Here is a 21,340-nt window from a genome sequence, read left to right on the forward strand (position 1 = left end):
TGTGTTTATGAGACAAGACAAACCTAGAGTTCTCCTACTCCTCTGCCAGCTTCTCCTCCTTCTGTCTTGACACTTTTGTAAAAAACCAACTCACTGAGATATGGAGGTTTGTTTCTGGACCTTCAAATCTACTCCTGTTTTCTGTATGTCTATATAATGCCAGTACAACACAGTCTCAATTATTGTAGCATTGCAATAAGTTTGAAGTTGAGAAGTGCCAGTTCTCTAATTTTGTTCTTTTTCAAGATTCTTATGACTATTCTTAGTTTCTTTCTTTTTTAAAAATTTTTATTTATATATCTATTTGTTTATTTATTTATTAAAAGATTTTATTTATTGGGACACCTGGGTGGCTCAGTTGGTTAAGCGACTGCCTTCGGCTCAGGTCATGATCCCAGCCTCCTTGGATCAAGTCCCACATTGGGCTCCTTGCTCGGCAGGGAGCCTGCTTCTCCCTCTGCCTCTGTCTGCCACTCTGTCTGCCTGTGCTCGCTCTCACTCCTCTCTCTCTCTAACAAATAAATAAATAAAATTTAAAAAAAAGATTTTATTTATTTATTTGACAGAGAGAGAGGGGGAAGCAGGCTCACTGCTGAGCAGAGAGCCCGATGCGGGGCTCGATCCCAGGACACTGGGATCATGACCCGAGCCAAAGGCAGAGGCTTTAATCTGCTGAGCCACCCAGGTACCTATTCTTAGTTTCTTTCCATTACTATGTGAATTATAGGATCAGTTTCTCAATTCCTGCAAGAAATCGGGCTGGTATTTTGGGATTGCACTAAATCTCTGCAGATCAATTTGCGGAAACATTATCTTTAAGCTTTTTTTTTTTTTTTAAGATTTTATTTATTATTTGTTTGACAGACAGAGATCACAGGTAGGCAGAGAGGCAGGCAGAGAGAGAGAGAGAGAGAGGAGGAAGCAGGCTCCCTGCTGAGCAGAGAGCCCGATGCGGGGCTCGATCCCAGGACCCTGGGATCATGACCTGAGCCAAAGGCAGAGGCTTTAACCCACTGAGCCACCCAGGCGCCCCGCGGAAACATTATCTTAATAAATCTTCCAGTCCCTGGAATTCTTCCATTTATTTAAAATTTTCTTTCAACAATGTTTTATAGCTTTTAGTGTATAAATCTTGCATTTCTTTTGTTAAAATTACTCCTAAGTAACTTATTCTTCTTGATGCTATTGCAAATGAAAAATTTTTAATTTATTTTTATTGAAATATAGTTGATACACAGCTTTACATTAGTTTCAGGTTTACAACATAGTGATTTAACAAGTCTACATGTTATACTATGCTTATGCCAAATGTAGCTACTTTTTGTCACCATATAATACTATTACATTATGTAAATGGAACCTCTTAATTTCATTTTTGGAATGTTTATTCCCTCTGTATACAAAGTGATTGATTTTTACATACTGAATATTTCTTGTAACTTACTGTACTTGTTTACTAGCTTTAACAGTTATATTTTGTGGATACAGGATTTCCATGTAGAATACCATGTCATTTGCAAATTTTAAGATTATTTCTTTTCCAATCCAAATACTTTTTTTTCCCCCCTTGACTAATTGCTCCATGTAGAACCTCTAATACAATACTGAATACAAGTGGTGAGAGTGGACATCCTTATCTTGTTATCAAACACATCCGGGCAAAGTTTCAGTCTTAAACCATTAAGATGTTCACTGTAAGTTTGTAATAGATACCCTTCTATTTCTACTACCTTGAGTGTTTTATCATGAAAACATATTAGATATTGTCAAATGCTTTTTTCTCCTCTTGAGATTGTGTGGTTTTTGTATTTTATTTTACTAATACGGCATATTACATTGATTGATTTGAGTTGGACCAACAAAATTGGTTGGATGTTGAACCAACCTTGCAATCCCAGGATAACCCCACTTGTGTGGGATTGTCTTTGTGTATAATCTTTTAGTAAGTTGCTGGATTCAATTTTCTGCTTTTCTGTTGAGGATTTTTGCATCTACACCCATAAGAGATATCACGTAGTTTTCCTTTCTTGTGATGTCTTTGATTGGTTTTGGTAACAGGCAATACTGGCCTCATAGGATATGATGATACATGCTTGCCCTTCTATTTTTCTTAAGTTTGTAAAGGACTGGTATTAACTCTTCTTTTAACATTTGCTAGAACTCACCAGTGAAGACATTTAGTCCTGAGCTTTTCTTTGTGGGAAATTTTCTGATTACTAATTCTTCTATCTCTTTACTTTTTATAGATATATTCAGATCTTTTTCTTGTTGTGTTAGTTTCAGTAGCTTGTATTTTTCTATGAATTTGTCCATCCTAATTTATGTAATTTGCTGTCATGCAATTGTTCAAGGCATTCTCTTATAATGCTTTATATTTCTATCAGGTTGGTAGCAACATCCCCTCTTCATTCCTAAATTTAGTAATTTAAGTTCCCTTTGGTATTTTCTCTTGGTCAGTCTAGTTAAAGGTTGTCAATTTTCCTTATCTTCTTAAAGAACTAACTTCTGTTATCCTTATTTTTTTTCTGCTGAATATTCTATTCTCTCTCTTTTATTTCCACTCTAGTATCTGTTATCCCTTTGATCTACTTGCCTAGGGCTTGGCTTGCGCTTCTTTTTCCAATTCCTGAGGGTAAGAGGTTAGATTACTGATTTCAGATTTTTCCTTAAAAAAAATTTTACATATATATATATATATATATATATATATATATATATATATACACACACACACACACGCTCACACACATACATATATGGGCATTTACAACTATAAACTTCTTTATGAGCAATGTTTTCATTGTATCTTCAAAATTTTGGTACACTGTGTTTTCATTTTCACTCATCACAAGGTATTTTCTAGTTTCTCTTATGACTTCTTCTTGGATCCACTGGTTAAGAATATGCTCTTTAATTTCCACATACTTAGGAATTTCCCATTTTTTCGTCTGTTATAGATTTCCAGTTTTATTCCACTGAGATCAGAAAAGATATTTTCTACCATTTTAGCCATTTAAAATTTATTGAAGACTGATTTTGTAAACTAACATATAGTCTATCCTGAAGAATATGCCACATGTACCTTAGGAGGGTGGAGTGTAATAGATATGTTAGGTTTATAACTGTTGGGTTATAGTGTTGAAGACTCACATTTTATTGATTTTATCATTGTTCTATTATGAAAATAGGGTAACAAAGTATCCAACTAGTTAACTGCTGAATTGTCTATTTCTGACAGTTTTTGCTACATATAATTTAGGGTCCTTTTGTTAGTTGCATATATGTGTATATGTTACACAGCTAAATGTTACTTTTTATTTTTTAAGATTTTATTTGTTTATTTGACGAAGATTACAAGTAGGCAGAGAGGCAGGCAGTGGGGTGGTGGGGGCAGACTCACTGCTGAGCAGAGAGCCTGACCCACTGAGCCACCCAGGTGCCCCAATGTTACATATTCTTGATGAAGTGAAAGTTTATTATAGAATATTTATTGTCTCAGGATGCCTAGGTGGATCAGTTGGTTAAGCATCTACCTTTGGCTCAGGTCGTGATCCCAAGGTCCTGCATCCGGCTCCTTGCTCAGTGGGGTACATGTTTCCCCTCTGCCTGCCACTCACTCTCTCTTTCCTTCTCTCTCTCTCTGACAAATAAATAAAATCTTTTTAAAAAGGAATATTTGGGTTAAAACCTCTGCCTTCCGCTCAGGTCATGATCTCAGGGTCCTGGGATCGAGCCCCATATCGGGCTCTCTGCTCAGCGGGTAGCCTTGTTTCCCGCTCTCTCTGCCTGCCTCTCTGCCTACTTGTGATATCTCTCTCTCTCTCTCTCTCTGTCAAATAAATAAATAAATAAATAAATAAATAAAAGGAATATTTATTGTCTCTATTAACAATTTTTGTCTTAAAGTCTATTTTGTCTGGTGTCTGTATAATTGACTAGTTTGCTTGTTTACTGTTTGCATATTAAGTCTTTTCCCATCTGTGTACCTTAATCTATGTGTGTGTGTGTCTGTGTGTTTAACTACAGTGTTTCTCTTATAAGCAGAATATAGATGGGTCATATGTTTTTTCAAAATCGGGGTTGTGAGATGGAGCCCCATTCAGGTTCCGCCCTCAGCAGTATGCTTGGGATACTTTCCCCTTCTCCCAACCCTTCCTGTTCGTGTTCTCTCTCTCTAAAATAAATAAATAAATAAATATTTTTAAAAATAAAGTTTTGTTTATTTATTGGGGGGCAGGGAGAGTCCTCAAGCAGACTCCACACTGAGCACAGAGCCTGACATGGGGCTCAATCCCAGGATCTTGGGATCATGACGTGGGCTGAATCGAGTCAGATGCTTAGCCAGCTGAGCCACTCTGGCACCCCATGTGCACAATAGATATTTTTATGTATCATGTTAATTTCTTCTCATTTCTTATTATTTTGAGTTATTTTCTTTGTGGCTGCTTTAACACTTTAACTTACAACAATCTTATATGGATTAATACCCATTTAATTTCAACAGTATTCAAAAATGTTGTTCCTGTCTAATTCTGTTCCTCCCCCCTCATCTTTGTGTTACTAATGTAATATAAATTACCTCTATATATGTATGCCTGTACAGAAAAGAGGCAACACCATGCCAAACTGCTTATCCCCACAGAGGCCTGCATATAAGGTAGATTTTGGTGTTTAGGAACTTAGATTTCAGGAGGGTTCCAAACATTGACTGATAAAAGATGCTCCCTGTGTTTAAAATGTTTGTGCCAACACTGATGTATGTTGAGCACTTGCTTTGTTTCCAAGAGGTTGGACATTGAGGAAGTGCTAGGCAGAAGCTATCTGAACAGCCACAAATAAAAACACCCAGGGCGCCTGGGTGGCCCAGTGGGTTAAGCCTCTGCTTTCAGCTCGGGTCATAATCTCAGGGTCCTGGGATCAAGTCCTGCATCAGGCTCTCTGCTAGGCAGGGAGCCTGATCCTCCTCTTTCTTTCTCTCTCTCTCTCTGCCTGCCTCTCTGCCTACTTATGATCTCTGTCAAATAAATAAAATATTTTAAAAAACAAACAAAAAAACCTACCAGGTCCTGAGTCTTTAATGAGCTTCCCTAATTGGCAATATCTCACACGTTTTACCACAATCATTGCTGGGAAATTAAGTGCGTTCCATATGACTTCACTTAGAGAGAAGCCTTGGAAGATTTTGCCTGATTTCCCCTAGACATTGCCCATGTGCCTATTCTCTTTGCTGATTTTGCTTCATATTCTTTCAGTGTAATAAATCCTCTATGTGCATACAACTGTATGATGAATGTATTCCTCCTCCTAGTGAATTACTGAACCTGTGATAGTTTAGGGAACCCGCAAGACAATGCCTATCACCGCATATTTAAAATGATAGCTTTATGCAAGCTGTTTTAAATATCCAATAAGATAAAAAGAGTATACTATACATTTATATTGTTTTTTTATATTTATCTATGAAATTACCTTTATGGATACTCTTTATTCCTTCATATGGATATGTGACTGCATAATATTTTTTCATTTCAACCTGAAAAGGATCCCTTGTAGTATTTCTGGTAAGACACGTTTTCTGGACATTAATCCTTTCAGTTTTTGTTTATTTGGGAATATCTTACTTTGTCCTTCTTTTTTGAAGGACAGTTTTGTTAAATATAATACACTTTGTTGACAGTCTTTTTCTTTAAATATTTCTGACATATTTCTTTAAATATGTCAGTCCTTCTTAAATATTGCCTTCTGCTCTCCATAGTTTTCAGAAATATGCTAAAATTATTGAGGATGTCTTACAAAGAGTTGTTTTTCTCTTGCTGTTTTCTAGATTCTCTTTGTCTTTTAGAAGTTTGATTATGACATGTCTACATACCTTTGATTTTAAATTACTTCAAATCTGCTGGTTTTTCTTAGATGTGCAGATTAATGTTTTTCATCAAATTTGGGAAGCTTCCAGGGGCGCCTGGGTGGCTCAGTGGGTTAAAGCCTCTGCCTTCAGCTCAGGTCATGATCCCAGGGTCCCGGGATCACGCCCCACATCGGGTTTTCAGCTCAGAGGGGAGATTGCTTCCTCCTCTCTCTCTGTCTGCCTCTGCCTACATGTGATCTCTCTCTGTCAAATAAATAAATAAAATAAAATAAAAAATTTGGGAAGCTTCCAGCCTTTATTTCTTCAATCAACTAATCTTTCTGTTCATTTCTCTCTCATCGCCCAAGACTCCCATTATGCGTAAATTAGTAGCTTGATGGGGTCCTACAAGTCCCTGAGGCTATGTTCATTATTCTTCATTCTTTCCCTCTCTATTCCTCACACTGGATAATCTTAGTTGACTTACCTTTAAGTGAAATGATTCTTCTTCCTGCTCAAAACTGCTGCTGAGTCACTCTAATGAATTTTTCATTTGTTACTGAAATTTTCAAATCCAGAATTTCCATTACATTCTTTTAAAAAATTATTATTGATTCTATCTTCTTTGAAAAAATTCTATTTGGCGAGACATCATTTTCATAGTTTTTTGGCTATATTTAAAATAACTTTATACACTAACTACAATGTCTACACTACCTTAGGAACACTTTTTTTTTTTTTTTTTAAAGATTTTATTTATTCATTTGACACAGAGAGATCACAAGTAGGCAGAGAGGCAGGCAGAGAGAGAGAGAGGAGGAAGCAGGCTCCCTGCGGAGCAGAGAACCCGATGCGGGACTCGATCCCAGGACCCTGAGATCATGACCTGAGCCGAAGGCAGCGGCTTAACCCACTGAGCCACCCAGGCGCCCAGGAACACTTCTTATTCGTTGTTTTTTCTCATGTGTATGGAATATCCATCTTTGCAGATGTCATAATTTTTGTTGAGAAAAGTGCATTTTAAATAATACAATATGGCAACTGTAGAATTCAGATTCTTCCCTCTGCTCAAGGACTTTTGTTGCTGCTGTTGTGACTTTCTATAAGTAATTCTTTGAAGTCTGTCTCCTATCATGTATTACTATTGCTAGATCAGCTTAGTATCCAGTTAATGACTAGGCAAAGATTCCTTAAACATTTGTAACCAATATATCTCTCATTTGCCAAGAGGCGTTGCACGTTTTCCAACATGTTTTCGATCCTCAGCCAGGCAGGTAACAACTCTGCCATAGTCTTCACTTCCTGCTTCCACAGAGCCTCAGGGTCAACCAGAGGTGAGAACTTAGGGTCTTCTCAGGTCTTTCCTGAGCATGTGTACACCTGTGGTCATAGGCACCATTGTACATACAGGCATGGCCCTCTAAAGTCTAGGAATATGTCAGAACTTTTAAAACCCCCTATGTATATCTCATTTCCCAGTTTTTCCCACTAGGCTGTTTAGTTAGCTTATTATTTGGCCCAAATTTAGTCATCATCTCAGGATGCTGTGAAATTAAACAATTAATTTCCTGGGTAAGCTCCTAGTCAGGTCATGCAAAGATAGCCTTGCGAATGGGGTCTTCCAGGAAATCACCAGACAGTTTCCATAAATGGCAATTCTCAAGAAGTAAGTTCCAGCCCTTCCTGTGGCTGGCAGATTATTGGCTTTCACCATGATTTAAAACCATTGTGGGGCGCCTGGGTGGCTCAGTGGGTTAAGCCGCTGCCTTCGGCTCAGGTCATGATCTCGGGGTCCTGGGATCGAGTCCCGCATGGGGCTCTCTGCTCAGCAGGGAGCCTGCTTCTTCCTCTCTCTCTCTCTGCCTGCCTCTCCAACTACTTGTGATTTCTCTCTGTCAAATAAATAAATAAAATCTTAGAAAAAAAAAATAAAATAAAACCATTGTGAACTTGAAGAGAGGGAATGGGAATTGGGCAAGTGAAAATCCCACAACACTGTGTTCTTAATGAAGAGCCAGCAATTTTCATCAATAAATGTTTCCTGGAAAGTTGTAAACTGGTTAATTTACAGTTTTGAAAAAATTCATTCTAATTATTTAGCCTGTTTTCTCATTCCTTTGTTAGAGAATTTTCAGAAGTCTTTAATCTATAATTTTTGCATATCTCACCCAATTTGTTAATATTTTGTTAAGAATACTTTCACCTATGTTTTTGACAGATATTAGTCTGTAGTCTTTTTTTGTTTTTTATATTGTCTCATTGAGTTTTGGTAAGATAGTGCTGGCCTCATAAAATGGGAAGGGTTCTAACATCTATTTTTTTTTTCAAAGATTTTATTCATTTATTTGAGAGAGAGGGAGAGAGAGAATGAGGAGGGGCAGAGGAAGAGGAGGAAACAGACTCTCCACTTAGCAGGGAGCCCAAAAGTCAATTGAATGGACTATTCAATTTATCTTTTTCATCTTCAGTGAGTGGTACTTTGTGGGTTTGAGGGAATTAGTCTATTTCATTTAAGTTGTTGAATGTATGCATATAGTATAGTTTTGTCCGTATTGTCTTTTAACATCTGCAGGGTATACAGTAATATGATTTCTTTTATTCCAGAGATCAGTAGTTTGTGGCTTCCCTTTTTTTGTCAGTAACCTAGAGATTTATCAACTCTATTTAACTTTTTAAAATCAATTTTTTTTTAGGGTAGGGGCACCTGGATGGTGCAGTTAGTTGAGCATCTAGGTTCTTGGTTTCACCTCAGGTCATGATTTCAGGGACGTGAGATCAAGCCCTGTGTTGGGCTTTGCACTCAGCAGGGAGTCTACTTGAGATTCTCTCTCCTTCTCCCTCTGCCCCTCCAACTTGTGCTTGCTCTCTCTCTCAAATAAACAAATCTTCTACAAAAAATAAATCAATTTTTTAATTCTTAGTTTCATTGATTTCCTTTGTTTTCAAACTCATTGATTTATACTCTTATCTTTATTATTTCCTTTTTTCTGTTTGCTCTATATTTATTTTGCTTTTGTTTTCCTAACTTAAGGTAGAAGTTTATTGATTTGAGACCTTTCTTCTTTTTGAAAATAAACAACTATAGAAATTCCCCACTGAGCACTGCTATAGATGCAGCTCAATTATTTAGATATATTTTAATTTTTGATTAGATCAAAATATTTTCTAATTTTCCCAAGACTTTCTGCTTTACCTATGGATTATTTATAAGTACAGTTTTAAAAAAAAGATTTATCTCTTAGTTTTAGAGAGGGGGAAGGGGCATAGGGAGATGGAGAAAGAGTCTTAAGCAGACTCTGTGCTGAGTGTGGAGTCGGACACAGGGCTCAAACCCAGGAGGACGCTGAAATCACCGTAAGAGTCTAATGCCCAACTGGACTGTGCTGCCCAGGTGCCACTAGAAGTAGGTTTTTAATATGATTTCACTCATATGTGGAATTTAAGAAAATGGATGAATATATGGGAGGCAGGAAAAGAGAGATGAGGCAATAAATCAATAGACTCTTAAGTATAGAGAACAAACTGAGTGTTGATGGAGGGATGAGGGTGATGGGATAGACGGATGATGGGTATTAAGGAGGGCACTTGTTACGATGAGCAAATTTATTTGTAAATGATGACCCTCTGAACTCTACTCCTGAAGCCAATATTGAACATATTGACATTGACATTGAACATAGTTGACATTGTATGTCAACTAATTACAATTTAAATTTAAAAATAAAAAAATAAAAAAACTTAAATTACTAGACATTTACTGTAAAAAATATACGTTTTTAATTTCCAAGTATTTGGACATTTTTCTTCTGTCAAGTGTTACTGACTTCTAATTTAATTATATTTTGGTCAGAGAACACACTAGGATTTCAAAGATTTTTTTTTTTTTTTTTTTTTTTATTAATTTGACAGAGAGAAATCACAAGTAGACGGAGAGGCAGCCAGAGAGAGAGAGAGAGGGAAGCAGGCTCTCTGCTCAGCAGAGAGCCTGATGCGGGACTCGATCCCAGGACTCTGAGATCATGACCTGAGCCGAAGGCAGCGGCTTAACCCACTGAGCCACCCAGGCGCCCAACACACTAGGATTTCAATTCTTTTAAAAAAAATACAATTTATCATCCAGGATATGGTCTATATTGATAAATGTTCCTTGTGAACCTGGAAAAATGATTATTCTAACATTGTTGCATGGAGTGCTCTATAGTATCAATTCAATCCAGCTGGTTAATAACACTGTTCAAGTCTTCTGTGTCTTTATTTGTTTTCTGTCTATTCCTTCTACTAATGAGAGAGGAAATAAAATCTTCAACTATACTTGTGAATTCATCTATTTCTCTGTTCAGATATGTTATTGCATCATATATTTTAAAGCTCTGTTTTTAGGTGCATACACATAAAGGATTGTTGTATCTTATTGGTAAATTGACCCTTTCGTCACTTTATAATTTTCATTTTTAAAGATTTTATTTATTTGTCAGAGAAAGAGAGCACAAGCAGGCAGAGTAGCATGCAGAGAGAGAAGCAGGCTCCCCTCTGAGCAAGGAGCCCAGTACGGGACTGGATCCCAGGACTCTGGGATCATGACATGAGCCAAAGGCAGCAGCTTAATTGACTGAGCCACCCAGGAATTCCTATAATTTTCATTCTTAATACTCCACTAATACTCCTTGCTCTGAACTCTACTTTGTCCAATATTAATTAGTTAATTAATATAGTTACTCCAGAAAGTTCACTTGTACTTTGAATTCTAGTCTTCCCAAATCTGTCTGCCACTATTTACTTTTCACAGTACTCAAATAGTTGTTTCATGCATTCTGTCTAGGTTTTTAAGACGGTATGTAGTATGCTTACTCCCTCTTATCAAGAGTTGAAACCTCCTTTTTTTTTTTTTAAGATTTTTATTTACTTATTTGACAGACAGAGATCACAATTAGGCAGAGAGGTAGGCAGAGAGAGAGGAAGGGAAGCAGGTTCCCCACTGAGCAGAGAGCCCAACTCAGGGCTAGATCTCAGGACCCCGCGATCATGACCCAAGCCGAAGGCAGAGGCTTTAACACACTGAGGCCCCCAGGCACCCAACCAAATGACTATTCTTAAAAAGATAATTTTAACTTCACAAATTTTAATTTTTAATTAAAACACAAGCATAGTTTAAAAATCAAATAGCACAGTAGTTACAATTTTTATAAAAAACTCAGATTTCTCTTGTACCTATGTATACCCTATCTCCAATTCCCAATCCTCAGAAATAATTCCCTTGAATAAATTATAGTTCAACTCATTTACCTCCATGTTTCTAAATAGCTTTTAGTACTACTACGGCTTGATTTTTAACCTTTACATACTATGTATTGATTCTTCCTATAGAAGATGTTTATTCTCTGACATCACTAATACCTCATCATCTTTTCATTTTCCTGATAGTTATAACACAATTCTTGTGTAATCAATATTCAGTGGATTACCATTTATAGGTGTTAACGTTGTACACGATGTTTACATTTTCTTTCTTGTACAAGACTTTTTGGTCTGTCCTAGAGTTAACAACTCTTTGCTTTTTTGCTTTTCTGTGTATTCTATGACTAATTAATTCCCAAACTTCTCCATAGCTTTAAAAATTCTCAGTACAGTCAACCAAGAAACAATCTAGGTTGACTACTATGGGACTGCGCCACAGTTGTCACCCCAGAGCTTCCCTTTCTAATTTGAGAATTCTTTTCCCCTCTATTCTGGGTTAGAACTCCAGTTTCCTGCAACCTTGATATTCCTCTGTCTGAATTTTCTCTTATTTGATGAAGCACATCTTCCCGTAGCATTCTGAGAAAGCGTGCATTTGAAGCTAATGTTTTAGGTCCCCCCTCCTTTTAAGATTTATTTATTTGTCAGAGAAGTGGGGGGAAGAGAGAAAGAGAGAGCATGAACAAAGGAGTGGTAAGTGGAGGGAGAAGCCAGTTCCCCACTGAGCAAGGAGCCTGATGTGGGACTGGATCCCAGGACTCTGGGATCATGACCTGAGCTGAAGGCAGATGCTTAACTGACTGAGCCACCCAGATGTCCCTAATATTTTAGATCCTTTGCATAGTGAAAGCTTTATTCTATCTTACAGCTTATTGATCATTTGAATTATACAGAATTTAAGTTGTAAGTCAAAGATTTGAAGATAATTTAAAACTGTCTTCTAGCTCCTAATGTTGCTTTTCTTCTTCTTTTAAAAAAAATTTTTTTTATTTCTTTTCAGCGTAACAGTATTCATTGGTTTTGCACCACACCCAGTGCTCCATGCAATACGTGCCCTCCCTAATACCCACCACCTGGTTCCCCCAACCTCCCACTCCCCGCCCCTTCAAAACCCTCAGATTGTTTTTCAGAGTCCATAGTCTCTCATGGTTCACCTCCCCTTCCAATTTCCCTCAACTCCCTTCTCCTCTCCATCTTCCCTTGTCCTCCATGTTATTTGCTATGCTCCACAAGTAAGTGAAACCATGTGATAGTTGACTCTCTCTGCTTGACTTATTTCACTCAGCATAATGTTGCTTTTTAAGGAGTCTCTCAATTGTGATTCCATATTTTTTGTAATGAGACCTGGTTTTCTTCTCTCTGGAATGTTCCAGGGCTTTTTCTTTATCTCAGGTACTTTGAAACTGCACAGTGAGGTGCTTTGTAGCTTTTCTCCCTTTACTGGTGCTTGGGTGGGCCCCCTTAACCAGGAAATTATGCCCTTCAATTCTGAGCATTTTTCTTGAATTATTTCTTTATTTTATTTAAGTTCTTCCATATTTTTTCTTCTATATTTTCGTCTTCTATATTTTCTCTGGTCTTTTCCTGTAGATCTCCTTTATATCAGAGGTTGCTTCTTGCATACTGATCTTTAAATTTTCCCTCTTTGTTGTTTTGTTTTGACTGAGGAAATTTCAATTTTATCTTCTGAGCCCAATTCTACATTTAAAAATTTGCTATCATGTTAATGCCTGAAAACTTCTTAAAATAAATCTGTTCTTATTTCATGGAGGAAGTATCTTACCCTCTATGGATAATGGGTTGGCTAACTAAGCCCACACAGGAAATTTGGCCCATATCTTGTTTTTATACAGCCTACAAAGTAGGAATGGTAATCACATTTTCAGAGGGTTAAAGAAAAAATAAAGAAGAATATGGGTGCAGACTGTACATGGCCCAAAACCCCTAAAATAAGTATTGTACACCCCTGTACAGAAAAAGTTTGATCAACCTCTGTTCTATTGCACTGTTTCTGTTTTCTACAAGTTCTTCCACCCTATTTTTGTTTTGTTGGTATAATTTTGTTGTTTTGATCTGTATTTTTCATGTTACAGACTTCTTTTGATTATCTGGTGATCACTCTTTACACTTATGTAAGAGTAAAGTTTTAAAATGTTGATAGCTCAGCCTACACAGATGTGGCTTACATACAGGGAAGCTTTGCCAGAGTAAGGTACTTTGGTAGGAACAGGACCACTTTGCTACTATCTTTAGTATCTTTAGGTCTTTACTCACGAGGTCATTAACATCCCTATATAGGAATACTGTACTTTCCTGGCTCAGAGACATAAAATTGATTATAAGCCTATTCAGAGCTGAGAAGAAAAGGGGGGTAGAGTTCTCACGTTCCATAAACAGACTTTCCTTAACCCCCATCTTTAATACATCCTTAGCTATGCCTGGAGTTGAAGAATATGTAAACTCTCTAATAAAATCTCTCCAGAGTAAATTTGAGTGGGGGAGGGACTTGTCTACTTATAGTTACTTGCAGTCAATTCTTTTGTGATAATCCTACTTTAAACGATACTTTAGAATGCCCCAACGTCCTGTTTTTCCATGCCTGAATCTGAAGAATTTTGTTGGCTTTCACAAGTTTTCTTTTGCCTGCTAAGTCACTCAATCATTCACCTGTTCTCTGGTGTTCAAAATTTGCTGACATCTCAGCTGTTAGTGTTCCCTCTCCCATTCTTTTTAACTTTGTAGTTTTGGCAATTTTATCATTTTTATTCCTTTAGCTTCATGGAATTTTGAGTGGGGTGAAGATTAATACAAATGTATGATTTTTCTAGAGATTTAAAACAATCTAAATTTTATATGACATTTTGTTGATATTATTTTAAAGTAACTCATAGGTTCTAAGGCATCAGACCACAAAATTAGTCAGGATAGGAAGATGGATAGTGCAAATATTATAAACCAGTATTGAAAATTAATGGAAAGTTGGGGTGCCACTCTATTTTTTATTCCATTTTGGTTTATGTTTAAATGTTCTATAGTAGAAAGGCATTTAAGTTATCAAAACAGTTCAGAGAAAAGAATTTCACCTTTTCTTTTTTCCATTGTTTTCATTCTGCCTTGTTCAAATGAATTATGTCCACTTGAGACAAAGATTATACTTTCAGTAAAGCAGACCTGTTAGGAAACTCATAGTGCAGTTGTAACCTGGTCACAAAACCATCTGGTACATTCCCAAAGGCTGTTATTACATTTCATGGACTTATATTACTTCAAATACTCTAACAGTCCCATGTGGGCTTAAAAAAAAAAATGGAAAAAAAAAAAAAAAACCCCAAAACCTCAATTTGTTTCTGCTTAGTTTAGACCTTCTAGACTTATCCCTTGTAAGAAGAGTGCCTGATTATAAGTACCTTTTAGGTCAATCAATACATATTATGAGTTTTATCAAGTGATGTAAAACTTGATTTCTAATTTTTAAATGAGTATTTCTTTGAAATAAAAAGTTGCTACTTGTTGATACTGTTTCCCTGAAAATCAATACAATGACAGTTGGGCTATCAGTTTTCAAATTAATAATAAAATATGAAAACTACAGTATTAAAAATCAAATGTTATAAACACGTTTTTTATGAAATTCTAGAAAACTATGTTTTGAAGCTCTAGATGCTCTCTGACTAACATGGTATAGTGGTGAAAGCATCAAACTCACCACCATTTTTCATGAATTCAACAAGTATTTACTGAGCATCCAAGCCCCAAGCTGAGGTATAATTGGTTGCTGAGAATGTAAAATACATGTTTAGGGAAGGAGACAGACATATAAACACGTTATTACAATACAATGAGATATATGTGTAAGAGAGAGAATGTATAAATTACTATAGGTCTCCTAAGGAGTAAATAAGTAGTTGGAATAGGAAAAAGAAATCTTCATACAGGACATGACCTTCGACTAGGTTTTGATTGGTAAACTTGCCAAATTAATTGTCTGATAGCTTGTATGCCAAAGCAAGAAAGTAGTAAAAGGATATGGTATGTTTAACAGTAAGATGTTTCATGTTTAACAGTGAGAGCTTTAGAGGATAATGGTAGGGTCCAATGATGAAAAAGCAGGTCTTGAAGTTTTGAAAGTACGTGGGGTCAAGATAAAAAGGCCCATTTAGTAGTTATATGCTGTTAGATAAGTAATTCCATCTTTTACAATCTGTTTAATATATGTAGAAAATGTTTTTAAATGACAAAGTAGGATATAAATATATTTTTGCTTCGGGACGCGTGGGTGGCTTCATTGCGTAAGTGTCTGCCTTTGGCTCAAGTCATGATCCCAGGGTCCCGGGACTGACTCCCACATTGGGCTCCCTGCTCAGGTCTCCCTGTCCAGCGGGGAGCCTGCTTCTTGCTCTCCCTCTGTCTGCCACTACCCCTGCTTGTGCTCTCTCTCTCTTTCTATGTCAAATAAATAAATAAAATCTTAAGAATATTTTCTGTCCTGAAATTAAGTACAGTGACTAAAAGTTAAGAATTTTAAATAATATTCAGGCTCCCCTAGAAACTATCTGCTGAATATTAAAATAAAAAAACAAGAACACAAAATAGGTCATCAATAGGGAGGCACCAAGTAAGCAGTGAAATGCTTCAAGAAAAATTTATAAAGTGCCTGGGTGGCTCAGTGGGTTAAGCCTCTGCCTTCAGCTCGGGTCATGATCTCAGGGTTCTGGGATAGAGTCCCGAGTCTGGCTCTCCGCTCAGCAGGGAGCCTGCTTCCCTCTCTATGCCTGCCTCTCTGCCTACTTGTGATCTCTCTCTCTGTGCCAAATAAATAAATAAATAAAATCTTAAAAAAAAAAAAAAAAGAACAATTTATAGTGCTACTTGATGCCAAGTACCAATGAAATTTCTAGGCAGAGAAGGGCAGCAGCTTAACATATCAGTAAATTAACCATAGAACAGAATCATTCAATTTGAAGGGAAACACCTGCAGAATATCATTTTTAAATGATGGGGAAGGGAGTGGGTGATGTGTTCTGGGACTTAAATCCAGATGTTGTAGTCCTATGTCATTAGCTATCTGTAAATCTGAACTCAAATGTGATCTAATATGTTTATGTGTAAATAGGCTAATGTGAGTAAAAAAGACATGAGAAAAATTTAAATTCTGGATTTGGTTAGGTCAGATTACAGTTAGGTATGGGTCTTCTGGCTGAATTGAAAATATGTCAAATGGTCATGTTTTCATGAATTTATTCTTAACCTGTGTTCTTTTATTTTGATTATATGAGTACCTTACAGCCTCACAGGAAAAAATTATTACATGGTCTTAACTAATTACAATTTCATGAATAGAGAATATAAAAGATTATTAAAAGTCTAAGGATTCAAGTTTTATAAATTAAATGCTATGATCTACAACATGAAAATTATGTTTAAAAATGGTGATTCAATAACTAATTCCACAAAACACAAATCTTAATGGGCCAGAATCCTTAGGAAAATAAATATTATAACTAAATGTTATTATTAGTGGCATTAATTCTTCAGCTTTTCAAACTTTTCAAAAAAATTTATTTTTTAAATTTATTTATTTATTTGAGAGTAAGAGAGACAGAGTGTGTGCATAGGGGGAGAGACTATGGTGGGGGAAAATCTCAAACTGACTTCTCACTGAGCACAGAGCCTTAAGTAGGGCTTGACCTCACAACCCTGAGTTCATGACCTGAGCTGAAACCAAGAGTCAGATCTTCAACGAACTGAGCCACCCAGGTGCCCCCAAAAGCATGGTTTCTTTTAACTTCTCTTGAATGGTTTGCTTTATATGCATAAAATCATTATCTAATTTCTGATGTTCACAGGATAAAATTTTTACTGTTTGGTTGTGAACTTCTATAAACATTTACTAAGTACCTCTTCTGTGTGACATTCCTTGATCAATCATAAATCTTCTTTGAACTTTAGCAAATTTTGATGTTTTAGGGTTTCATTTATTCCACTGATTCTTTTCAGCTTTCACTTGTGACAGCTGTCATTAAAAATATATCAGTTCCTAAGATTCTAGTAAAAGAAAATGCTATCAAATTTATTCTAAGGAGCAACAAAACTATCTTTTCTGTAGCCCAGACCACAGATAATATTACAGTAACATTATGTTAAATTTCACTTACCTACCTAGGGCCTGGTTTAAGGCCCTATATGCTTGAATTTCATACCACTGACGACCAGGTAAAAGACCTCTCAATTTTGAGTGCTGATCATTGTATTGTCGCTTTAGTTCAACCTAATAATTTAAAAAATATTAAAAATATAGTAAATAAATCAAGGCTCATTTAAAAAATCATATTAACTCCTAATATTCTGAACATCACTTTATTAAGTTAGAAAGATTTCTTTTCAGTATATCAGTACTAAATTTTATTCCTTTAAAATACATCTATTCAGGGATGCCTGGGTGGCTCAGTTGATTAAGAGTCTGCCTTCAGATCAGGTCATGATCCCAGAGTTCTGGGATCAAGTCCCACAATACTCTTCCTGCTCAGTGGGGAGCCTGTTTCTCCCTCTGCTGCCACTCCCCCTGATTCTGCTCTCTCTCTTTCTCTGACGAATAATTAAATCTTTAAAAAATAAGTGAAAATTTGAAAAAAGAAAACATGTCTATTCATACTTATTTTTCCTGAATTCCTCCATGCAACTAATTAGCTGTTTGATTAAGTCAAAAGTTTTATTGAGAAGTAATTTACATAGAATAAAATTCACACATTTTCAATGTATATATAGATAAATCTTGACAAATGTTTTGTCATGTAACCACCACCATAACCATGATATATTTTCAGCACCCAATAAATCTCCTTTCTATTCCTTTTCAGTCTCTCCTTTCCTGCTAATGTTGTCAACCAATAATCTGCTCTCTGTTTAGCCTTTTCTAGAATTCCTTGTAAATGCTATTATACAGTATGTTATCATTTGTCTTTTTCATTTAGCATAATGATTTTGGAATTCATTCATGTTGAAACATACATCAGAGGTTATTTTTTAATGTTTACTCAGACTGATAATCTCTGTTTTTTAATTGGGGTGTTTAGACCATTCACACTTAATGTAAATATTGTTATGATTTGGGTTTAGATCTACGCCAGCAGAATACACATTCTTCTCAAGTGCACATGGAATATTCTCCAGGATGGATTATATGTTGGCCACAAAATATGTTTTAAGAAATTTAAGAAGATTGAAATCATATAATGCATCTTTTCCAACAATGGTATGAAATTAGAAAACAATAACATAAGGAAAACTGGAATATTCACAAATATGTGGAAATAAATAACACAACTGAATAATCAATGGATCAGAGAAGAAACCAGAAGAGAACTCAAAAAGTATCTTTTTTTTTTAAAGATATTATTTATTTATTTGACAGAGATCACAAGCAGGCAGAGAGGCAGGCGGGTGGGGGTGGGGAGGGGAGAAGCAGGCTTCCCGCTGAGCAGACAGCCCAACAAGGCGGGGCTCAATCCCAGGACCCTGAGATCATGACCTGAGCAGAAGGCAGAGGCTTAACCCACTGAGCCTCCCAGGCACCCCAAAAAGTATCTTGATACAAATGAAAAGGGAAACACAACAAACCAAAAATATAAGATGCAGCAAAAGCAGTTCTAAAAGAAAAGTTTATAGTGATAAACATCTATAACAAGAAAAAAACAAAAGATCTCAGATAAACAACATAGCTTTCCATTTTAAGAAACTAGAAAAAGAACAAACTAAACTTAAACTAAGCTTAAGGAAGGAAACTAAGATGAGAGCAAAAATATAATTAAGGCTAGAAAACAATGGAAAAAAATCATTGAAACTAAGAGGTTTTCTTTTAAACATAAAACTGATAATTTTTTTTTGCTAACTAAGCAAAAGAAAGGGTCAAAAAATGATAAATGAGAGTACATTACATCTGATACTACAGAAACACAGAGGATCATAAGAGACCACTGTGAACAATTATATGCCTGGGTAAATTCCTACAAATATACAACCTATGAAGATTAAATCATTAAGAGATAAAAAATCTGAACAGATCTGTAACAAGAAAAATGAAGCAGCAATCAAAAATCTGAACAAAAACAATCCCAGGGCCGGTTGGCTTCACCGATTAATTCTATTGAGCATGCAAGATAGAATTAACAATGTTCCTTCTTAAATGCTTCCAAAATACTCAAGAGAAGGGAAAACTTCCAAAATCATTTTAAGAGGTCAGCACTACTCACATACCAAAGCCAGAACAGGATGCTACAATAAGAGAAAATTATAGGCCTATACCCCTATATGATAAACATTGTTACAAAAATCCTCAACAAAATATCAGCAAACAATTCAACAGCACAATAAGAGAAACACATGATCAAGTGGGATGCAAGACTGGTTTAACTATACAGTCAACAAATATACACCACACTAATAGAAGGGAGAATAAAAACCTTATAATCATCTCAATAGATGCAAAAAAAGCATCTGAGAAGATTCAACATCCTTTCATGATCAAATATAAAAGGAATCAAATATAAAAGGAATGTAGCTCAACATAATAAAGGCCATATATAAAGGCCACGTTAATATCATACTCAGTGGTGGAGAGTTGAAAACTTTTCTTTTTCTTTTTCTTTTTTTTTTTAAGATTTTATTTATTTATTTGACAGAGAGAGATTACAAGTAGGCAGAGAGGCAGGCAGAGAGAGAGAGGAGGAAGCAGGCTCCCCGCTGAGCAGAGAGCCCGATGCGGGACTCGATCCCAGGACCCCGAGATCACGACCTAAGCTGAAGGCAGCGGCCCAACCCACTGAGCCACCCAGGCGCCCGGAAAACTTTTCTTCTAGTATCAGGAACAGGACAGAGGTGTCCACTCTAACCATTTCTATTCAACAAAGTACTGAAAAGTCCTAGCCAGAACAATTATGTAAGAAATAAAAGGCATCCAAATCAGAAAGGAAGAAGTAAAACTATCTTTGTTTGCATATGTAGAAAACCCTATAGACTCTACCAAAACACTGTCAGCACTAATCAAATTTAGCAGAGTTGGAGGATATAAAACCAACATAAAAAATCAGTTGTATTTCCATACACTAACAATAAACTACCCAAAAAATAAAAAGAAAAAAAGAAATTAGGAAAACAGTCTTATTTACAATAGCATCAAAACGAATAAAATACTTTGGGATAAATTAAGCAAAAGACACAAAAGATCTTTACACTTAAAACTGTAAGGCCCTGGTGAAAGAAATTGAAGAAACACAAATAAATGGAAAGATCCTGTGCTTATGCACTAGAATAATTAGCATTGTTAAGATGTCCTTACTACCCAAAGTGATCTACAGATTCAATGCAATCCCCCATCAAAATCCAAGAGGCATCTTTTATAGAACTAGATGAATGATAACTGGCTGGTAACCCACATGAAAAGATGCTTAACTTTACTAGTAAATGAAGAAATGCAAATTTAATAATTCCATTGCTTTTATCTGCAGAATACTGACAAATATTTACTGAAAGTATTTATATTTTCCTACAAATACTAATAGAATAATATGTATAAGGGGGCACCTGGGTGGCTCAGTGGGTTAAAGCCTCTGCCTTCGGCTCAGGTCGTGATCCCAGGGTCCTGGGATGGAGCCCCACATAGGGCTCTCTGCTCGGCAGGGAGCCTGCTTCTCTGTCTCTCTCTGCCTGCCTCTCTGCCTACTTGTGATCTCTGTCTGCCAAATAAATAAATAAAATCTTTAAAAAAAAAAAAAGAATATTCAGTGCATCTCTGCATTAAAGACAAATAACAACCTATCAAGTGGATTAATTAAATGTTATATTAATTTATTCTGAGATAAATATTGGATTACTAAAAGACATATTTAAACATTTTGACATGGAAATTAAACCAAAATATATTTTGTAAATGAAAATCACACCCACACGGAACCAGGTACCAAATTTTTAAAAAGGACTACAATTTAGACCAATGCCAATTCTAAAAGAACCCCCAAAAAGACTTAAAACCAAAATACTGACACAAACCACAGGGGAGAAATTTCAAAGACTATATTCTTTGAGCTTTTCCCATATCTCCCCTAAAAAACTGTCAAGTCATGCTCATACAAATTCAAGATGATCAGCTGCTAACTGAACTACCTACAAAAAACAAAAATCAGTATTTTTTTCAGAGAATAATGGAGTCCAGAATCTCTGTAATGTACCATCTACAATATCTAGTGCACAATAAAAATTACTAAA

The 21,340-nt window shown here is 36.0% G+C and overlaps 1 protein-coding gene across 1 annotated transcript in view; it reads right to left on the reverse strand.

Moving 5' to 3' along the window:
• BRIP1 (BRCA1 interacting protein C-terminal helicase 1) overlaps positions 1-21,340 on the reverse strand; it is a 186,372-nt gene that overhangs the window by 10,591 nt on the left and 154,441 nt on the right. The window contains exon 17 of the mRNA XM_032321453.1: positions 17,236-17,348. Within this exon, the coding sequence (XP_032177344.1) occupies positions 17,236-17,348 (113 nt within the window). The remainder of the gene's footprint in view (positions 1-17,235; positions 17,349-21,340) is intronic.

The sequence above is a fragment of the Mustela erminea genome, chromosome 18 (genome assembly GCF_009829155.1).
Source record: "Mustela erminea isolate mMusErm1 chromosome 18, mMusErm1.Pri, whole genome shotgun sequence".
Classification (NCBI taxonomy): Eukaryota; Metazoa; Chordata; class Mammalia; order Carnivora; family Mustelidae; genus Mustela; species Mustela erminea.